Source organism: Montipora foliosa, chromosome 8 (genome assembly GCF_036669935.1).
Source record: "Montipora foliosa isolate CH-2021 chromosome 8, ASM3666993v2, whole genome shotgun sequence".
Lineage (NCBI taxonomy): Eukaryota > Metazoa > Cnidaria > Anthozoa > Scleractinia > Acroporidae > Montipora > Montipora foliosa.
Window position 1 is genome coordinate 36,844,703 of NC_090876.1, and position 8,748 is coordinate 36,853,450.

Consider the following 8,748-nt stretch of genomic DNA (forward strand, 5'->3'; position numbering starts at 1 on the left):
ATGAACCATTCTAAACAGTGCGCGCATGCAGAGCCGAAGAACTCTTGGCGTTCTAAAATAGAAAAAAAACAAAAACAAAAAAAGCAAGGTGACACACGTTAACACCAACCCGCTGTGGCCAACACTTCACGCGTGGTATGTTAGATACAAAATAATACTGCACGGCTGGTTGTACGGCTGTGAGGGTATATAGAAATTTGATTTACCAATATTTCGTCAGGCACGGACTGACTTCTTCAAGAAGTTAAATGATTTGCCGTTACAATTTTTTTGAAATTCAAATATAAGCCATAAGAAAACTACTAGGTGTTATCTACGCCATGCTGATGAGGCCCAGCAAGGCCGAAACAGCTGTCCATGACTGCTAATTGACCGGGTGAAATGGTTGTGCGCATGCGTGATGTGTTGCCCACATCGGGTAAACCGGGTTGTTCACTGAAACCGGGTTGGTGCTGGCGTCTGTCACCTTGCTTTTTTGTTTTTTCGCTTCATATAGGAAGATACCCACAAAGGTTGACGTATAGCGCTTGTATGGGAGACCGAGAGGCAAGCTCCTCCGACTCAGTCACTCCTTTCTTCAAGAATGCAAATCGCCTGGGGTCATACGCAGACATTAGCAGAAATTCTCTTAGTTGGCAAGTGATATTGAGTGATGGTTTTAGGTGGTTTTTTCATTTAGTGTACTTGAACACGGAATTGACGTTGAGTACTGCATTGCGGATTTTTCATTTTAGTTTACTTGGATTCTCGTCCCCAGAGCCCTTCGTGACCAAAACAAACGGAGGGCTCTGAGGACGAGAATGCACGAGTACGTCATGTAACATTCCATTCTCCACTCCAGTCAAAACAACATGGAGTAGACTTCAACATATCACAAATTCATTTTCTTTTGGCTGGATTAAGATGCTTTCCCGTGCTTTCAAGGAGCACCAGGCGAGACAAGCTGCTCACCGAGAAAAACAAGGTGCTTTACGTGTAGCCAGTAGCGTGTACGGCAACATTATAGCTTTCTCCCTTTCTGAAAATCGGTATACCTGCCTATCGGTACTTGGTAATTCGCCCCTTTTGACAATTATCCCCGTATAATTTGCCCATTATATCGGGATGATATATTCGGTTTATGGCTGTTTTGAGACAGTAATGGGAGAAACTGCAATGGCCGATCAGGGCCACTACATGCAAGTTTTTTCGAAGCACAATTAATAAATATCATGTATAGCACTCGGATTTTGCGGGATTTAATTTTTGCGGATACTACTTGATCCGCAAAAGTAAGTTCCAGCGGAAAAGAAACACCAGCACAATTGATAGCCGCAAATATAATTAAAAATGTCTTTTAATCCACTTATGTTACTATATATCATGCATTGGGGTAAAGAGAACGATTATTTTGATATTGCATTGAGAAAAACAATCGAAGCTTGCTACAAACAAAAACGAAACGATAACAGGTTAAGTCAATACTTTTCCAGTCTCTGAGGCACAAGAAACGAACTCAAAGCAGTCAATCAAAAAATCACGTTAGACTTGCTCTTACCTGAGGGTCATCCGAAGGGACACCATTTTCTAAGACCTCTAGGATGCCTCATTTTTCCACCCATTCTCGATGTTTGAGGGGTTTTTCTGCAATGAAATGAAATGAACAGCCCACCACAGAGTCAACTCCTGCAAAAGACCAACCGTGCTCTACCAGTAGCTCTAGAAGTGCTTCTGTGGCTGCTCATGCGCAACAAATGCATTAATTTTTATCACCTACTTCAAAATCGGCTTTTACAGCTTGACTGGAATGTTTTGTTGTAACAGGAAATACTTTGTTGTTGTACCAACCAGCTTGGCGTTGACTGAAATGTCTGAGAAGTATAGACTGTTGTTTTACCTAAAAAAGTCGAAAAATGTTACATTTCCTTCCATGTTGATGTCTTGCTGCCTGAAAAGAAAAAATTAGTTCCCAGCGGAATTCTCAGTCAATTCAAGCTGCAAACATTTCATACTACATGATATGTTAGAGATCAGATTGTTATTCAAGGATTTGGTGAAATTCCAAACCTGGGGCATATTATACAGGGCTTATTTCTCAGGGCTAATATTGTACAGTATGACAGTTTATTTTCACTGAAATTTTCTCTTCTTCTCCTTCCTCTGCTTCTCTCGAGGATTTCTTTGCTTCTAATTTCTCAAATTTTGTCGCCTCTTCTCTTGGTGCTCGTCACTAATGTGATTTCCTGTCAGAAAAATGTGGGTTGCCAATGCAATGCTGCCACGCGAATTCCCGCCAAGGAAAAATGCTCGAACATTCCCGTGGCCGGAGACTGTCCTGCCTCCCCACCTCCACACTCACAGTCTGTACGGGTGGATGTACATGACGTCTGTTTGTATGGGTGGACGTACATGACGTCATAACCAAAATTTCTCGCATCGATAGAATTACCCAAAAAATCTTACCCATGGTGCTCCGCTGGTGCGCTTTGCGCGCCAGAGCTCCGCTAGAAGTAAGTTGAACTTATGTAATAGAAAATGCCAAACTATGAAAACAATGCTGTTTTCACTGTAGAACGGCTGAGACGAGAGGCTGTATTAGCATCTTCAAGACTTACATACAGAATGATGGATACTCTGAACGTAGGGTAAGAACAGTCATGTTTGTTGTTGATGTACAGTGGAACAGAGTTAATATCAACTTGCTTTTATTAAAATTAATGGCATTCTTGAATTGGCACTTAGTGTGTTGTGATGAACCTTGGTACAACAAAAGAATCATGTAAACAATTCAATTAAATTGCAAAAATTGACATCCAACTGTACTAAGTTAATAATAATGTTGGCAAACATCCTGGGATATCCTGCAGTTGAACTTCAGTTTGCTGTATGGTGATTCCACGGTGGAATTAGCTATGCAGCATTAAAATGCAGTTGTTCTCCTAATGATTCCAGTCGCCAAAGATGTCTAATGTTAGTGAGTAATTTGGAGACATCAAGGAGACTGTCACATGTGATTGAATGCTTTAAAGCGTCCTGACTCCTTGTCAACGAAGAATCATTTAAAGGCAAAAAGTGGTAACAACATCTACAGGTCCACTCAAAAGTTATGTCCCCTTTAAACCTTTCTCATCTAAAATAGCCACTCATTGATTTTACTCTAATGCCAGACAATTTTGCAATGGTACAGGGATGGCGCATTGGTGAGAGCGCTCACCTCACACCAATTATGTGGCCCAGGTTCGATTTCTAGACTTGATGTCATATGTGGGTTGAGTTTTTTGGTTTTCTACTCTGCACTGAGAGGGTTTTCTCCGGGTACTCCATTTTCCCCCTCTCCTCAAAAACCAACATTTGACTTGATTTGAGTTAATTGTTAATTTCAGTTTACAATGTCCCCAATTAGTGCTCCAGCACTAGAACGTCTAGACACTTAGGGAAATTTCATAACTTCCTTTCCCTCTAAGGGCAAGAGTTTTTTAAAATTCCCACTCCTTCCCAACCACTTAAAGTGCTACTACATGTATGATCAAAAAAATTCAATTCTTCTTCTTCTTCTTTGGATTTCAAAACTATGTTAACTTAACTCTAAGTGACCCAAGTCTAAGGCCTTGATTTCAACTGAAGTGGAATTTTCTGATTTAATTAATGGTCCCTTATTACAAACTTAAACATCGCGAGAGAGCTGGATCGAAGAGAAAATGACATCAAAGACTCACTAGTTTAAGCTGAACTAATATGCAGCACGGTTAAATGGGCTGCATATGGGGAGAAAAGGAAGTGATTTTCTTTTTAATTATAGTAGCACTTTAACTTCAAACGATAATGTGCAACTGGTAATAATGTTTCCATCAAATTTAGTGTAGAGCAAGCATATGTCAATCAGCGCAAGTTGGAGACAGAAGCTAAACAGCTACAGGTTCATGCAGGTAATCATAAGTCATAAAGACAAGCCAACTGTAGAACTAAAAGATAATTAATTTTGTGGTTACAGTTGAACTAGTGGGGCACAAATTTTGCTTTATATTAGACCATTCGATCCCACTGTTAAACATATTTGTATTGAAATGCTCTAGGTGGTTGTGAAGGGTTTGGAGTACTTGCATTCCACCAATAATTATCAGTCAGGGGGTTTAATAATTCAGCATTTTATGAAAGTTGAGTTTATTGGTTCTCATCTGTGCCGCAAGGTACTCCTGATTCCCGCTCAATGCCAACATTCCTTCAGTTTGATTTGATATGGTTTGCTGACTGTCTAATTATTATTAGTATTATTGTGATGCATTTTTATTGTTATTGTTATTTTCATTATTATTACACAGAATAGTCTAGTAAGATGTGGAACATTGTACAACCAATGTTTATGTTTTAAAGTGGTACTATGATCAAAAAATCATTTCCTTTTTTCCTTCAGATTTTGAAAGCGTGTTCGCTTAACAACTAACTGGCAAAATTTTGAGCTTTGAGTTTTATGCAAAGGCTGTTTATTTTGAGTGTAAGTTTTGGATTTCATGGTCCGCCATTACTCATGTTCAAAACTGGCCGATTGGACCTCAGAGGGTTGGATCTAGAGAAAATGACGTCATTTACTCACTAGCTTAAAATTTCAGTGTGTAAACGCAATTTATTATATATGCAAAACACGGGTTGAAAAGTCTGAAAGCCCGAAACTCCCGTGCTGCATATTAATTAGGCCGCGTACACACGCAATGCATTCTTAAACTAGTGCGTGTTTGACGTCATTTTCTTGACCCAGCTCTCTCAAGATTTTAAAGTTAGTAATGGCGGACCAATAAATAAGAAAATTCCAGCTAAAATAAACAGGTGTCTTTTTAAAATCAGAACTTAAAACTTGGGTGAGTTAGTGTTTAGTTAACATGATAGTTTTGAAATCCAAAGGAAAAATAAAATTTTTTTTTGATCGTAGTACCACTTTAAACAATCAATGAATTTTATTTGTAATTTTTTGACATAATTTTAAATTTCTTTTGATTAGTGAGATTTTCTAAACAGACAGTACAGTGGTTGCAGATGCTAGAATCCTTCAATAAGGCATTAAAGGTACAGTCACATTCATGCTTAATACTTGTTTGTAGCATCAGTCAAGCAATCAGTAGCAAGGGCTAGAATTTTAAGCAAGCACGACGTGGTCACATTGCACTTTGGTTCGCACGTTAAAATGGATGAATCGTTTCAAGGCGAAGGCGAACGTCTTACGTCTAACAATCCAGCTGTTCCTGGAACAGTTGCCTGAGCAGGATTACGAGAAACATTTTGAGCAAAACCTTCAACGAATTGCCATGGAGACGTAGCAGGTGGCGCAATTAATCGGCGGTGGATGAGTATAATTGTAACAAATTGATAGCTCAATGTGCATGTAAGGAATAGTAGACGACCTGGAAGCATCACAAGGCGAAGGCATCCTGAACATATTCGAGTAGAAATAATTCACAGGTCTGTAAGACAATAGCGGGATGGAGCAACACTGTACACCTTTAATTAAAACTTCATTACAAAAGAGATCAAGCTGTTAAATTATGTCCCTCTTTCTCATTGGTCAGCTTTCGTCATTTGTTTACCTAGCACAGTTCAAGAGCACTGCAGAGCGCTCTTAAGCTGAGCTGCAGGTCCTTTGAAGTTTTAAGCAGCTTCTTCTCTTTTTTGAGCAAGCAAGCATCAGCATGCCTGGTCGGTCACACCTGTGACGAGCTAGGAATGTGCTAGGTAACCAAATATTGGCCAAGCAAGCAAAGTTCTAGTGCGAATGTCACCACATGGTTAATGTTAAACCAGTGATCTTTTTGAAAAATCAAGACTTTCATTACAGCATTTGTTTCTGCTATGATAATGTTTGAAGATTTTGTCATACAAAAACATAAGTTTCAATCTGTCCCCTAGGAACTTGGAGATGTTGAGAACTGGTCAAGAGTAATAGAAGCTGATATGATAGCCATTGCGAGTGCACTTGAGTATGCTTACAAGGGTATGTTTAACATTTTGCCTGGTCTTTCAAAGTAATGTAAAGGCTGCTACAAGCCTAGAAGGCCAATCAGGCCAGCGCTTATCTCCGGGAGCGCTTTCCATTTGAATGAAAAAATCGGTTTTCCCGGTGGGAAACCAAATGGAACAGGCCTTTCCACTGGAAATTTTTCGAAAAAAAGGGAATACCTTCAGAGGTATTCCTCTTTTTTCGTTTTCATCGGAATTACCGGAAAATCACTGTACCATTTGCTTTATCACACTAGTGCCATGCTCCTTGGTTGCCAAGCTGTTAGCACCCAGGCTCTCCCAGGAAAAAAAAGGAAACTTTGTCAAATGGTACAGCTGCTCCCGTTCCACTTTTTCTGGAGGAAAAATTGTACTGTTCCATCTGGCGCAAAATTCTCACCGGTTTTTCCAGTCAAAAGGAAAGCGCCCCGGTTTATGTAGCATGAAGTGACTAGGAGTATTTCTACTCCCCCCTGGATGGGTTACCCCCAGCATTAAATTCACTGGTACCCATTTATACACCTGGGTGGAGAGAGGAACCGTGAGAGTAAAGTGTCTTGCCCAAGAACACAACACAATGTCCCAGGCCAGGCCCCGAACCCGGACCACTGGATCCGGAGTCAAGCGCACTAACCATGAGGCCAGCGTCCTCCCACGGCCTTTCAAAGTGCTTAACCCATTCACTCTGCAGGTGCCTCGATGCCTCCACTTGACGATTAAATTTGTCTGGCGTTAGAGACGAGTAAAATCTGTCTCACTGGGTTAATGGAGGGGACATAGTGTTTGACTGGTTAACCCATTGACTCCTCAGCACTCTAGGATGCTCCCAGTTGTCAAGTAAAATCATCTGGCACTAGACAGAGTAAAATCTCACTCCTAGGAGTCAAGGGGTTAACCCATTTTAGGATTAGGATCAGGGTCAGAATTAGGATTAGGGCTAACCTTAATGGTATATTGTATTTTTCCACCCTTGACTGAGCACCAAGGAAGTACACATACCAGGTAACATTAATTTTAGCATGAACACTGCAAGAGCATGCAAGTTCCCTGCAGGCTATGTAAGTATTCCACCCCCTGAAAATATTACGCTTAGCTGCTTGTTTCTTTCCTTTACCATCTTAGGCACATCAGATTCTGACCTACCGCTGTAGCTACAAATGCGTATTTTCAACTATTCATACAATCCTCACTATGCGAACTTATCTTTCTAATCTCTATTCTCCACACTGTTTTTGCTTAAATGCTGAGAAATGTCACAATGAAAAAATTAAGGTAGCAATATTTTTTTAGAATATCTGGCAAACAGTATTTTTCCTAATTTGTGGAAGATAAGATTTTTAACTAATCACTGTTTAAGATGCCTTGTCCTGAGTATTTTTAGTCCTTTCATCTATTGACACTTCAAACGCACCAAGATGCACCCGGTTGACAAGTACATGTAAGATTGTCTGGTGTTAGACTAAACCCTGACCCTGACCCTGACCCTGACCCTGACCCAAAGCCATTATAAATCCTTCTTCAGGATTTAATTTCTTAGCCTCAGCAGAACAAATACAATTTACAGTAACTGATTATTTTGCAGACTGGGCCTGGGCAAGCCTGCCAGTTATAACAAGTAGCTTAACACAAAAGCCCAAAATAATAGCTTATCTAATGCTTAGGGTTCTTTAAACTTCTTTTAGTTTTTTTCTCTTAGTCTAAGAATAACGTTTGCTAAATTACGGTGGCTTGCTGTCAGGAATCTAACTGGAATATCCATTATTGTTTCTTTTCTTATTATTAATATTTACTGTAAATCTAATTTTGTGCTTATTTTCCTCCTCTTTCAGGAGATGGTCCAAAAAGCTCACAGTCTTATTGAATGTGGTGGATAGAATCATAAAACTAATTATCATTCAACACCCAAGAGATTTATGCTAGTTACTACTAAGAAGAATAATTACATAATTATTGGCTGTTTCCGCCAATTTATTCTGCTGATGTATATATATTGCTTGTTTGTGATGGCCAAAAATAATTGTTTTAAAATACCCAAAAAGCTCAGTAGACTTTAATTTTTATGTTAGAATGAATAGGTGGTTTGCACCCAATCTCTAGAGAAACAGAGAACAATGATGTAATGTACATATGATGGTAGACGAACAAAAGGATGTAATGAGAGATCTTTTGTTTTCATCCACCAACATGGCGGCAATGACATTACGTGAAAAACCACTTAAAGACCTTATTGGTATTCTCACGGTTGGACTGGAACATCATCAACATCTACATGTTTCAGCGCTTGGCTAAGTCCCTTTTTGACTTATGGCTGTTTCTGCTTAGGTGGCCTCATACACCACAAGCCTTTCTAGAAACGTCACTGCCAAGGCGGGGGGGGGGGGGGGTCAATTTTTGCTTGGTATGTACTGCTGGCCTCTCAGAACCCCATCTTAGTCACTTTTGGGTAAATGTACTTTAAGCGACCCCAACTTAGTCACTTTCTGTTTATGCATAAACCTTACATGTAGCCTTTTAATTATTGTAAGTTCAAAACGGAATGTAATGCGACTAGTAAATTTTAAATCGACAGCGCCACAGTTCTTTCTGTAACAACTTTTTTACCGCGAATCTTTCCATTTTTAAATCCCACTAGCCAGAATTTTCTTACCCCCAAAGTCCCAACAATTTGCGACCCCATTTTAGTAACTCTGTTGGGAACTCTGTTGAAAATGCAACCCCATTATAGCCAATTCAGTTGTGAAAATGCGACCCCATCCAGCGGCACATCCCCATTGGCCCACTAAT

At 39.8% G+C, this 8,748-nt stretch overlaps 1 protein-coding gene across 1 annotated transcript; it reads left to right on the plus strand.

Annotated features, from left to right (window-relative positions):
* Positions 1-805: 805 nt before the first annotated feature.
* Positions 806-8,526, plus strand: LOC137968942 (biogenesis of lysosome-related organelles complex 1 subunit 1-like). Its single transcript, XM_068815411.1, has 6 exons — positions 806-964; positions 2,552-2,624; positions 3,838-3,905; positions 4,973-5,037; positions 5,875-5,959; positions 7,794-8,526. Exons 1-6 carry the CDS (start codon positions 904-906, stop codon positions 7,823-7,825), a joined length of 384 nt encoding a protein of 127 aa, XP_068671512.1. The 5' UTR covers positions 806-903; the 3' UTR covers positions 7,826-8,526.
* The last annotated feature ends 222 nt before the right edge of the window (positions 8,527-8,748 follow it).

Bases quoted from the DNA above. Each gene is read 5' to 3' on its own strand.
- LOC137968942 (XM_068815411.1), top strand. From the start codon at position 904: ATGCTTTCCCGTGCTTTCAAGGAGCACCAGGCGAGACAAGCTGCTCAC. The intron at 5,038-5,874 runs GTACAGTCACAT...TCTGTCCCCTAG, and splicing joins CCTTCAATAAGGCATTAAAG to GAACTTGGAGATGTTGAGAA. The intron at 5,960-7,793 runs GTATGTTTAACA...CTCCTCTTTCAG, and splicing joins ACTTGAGTATGCTTACAAGG to GAGATGGTCCAAAAAGCTCA.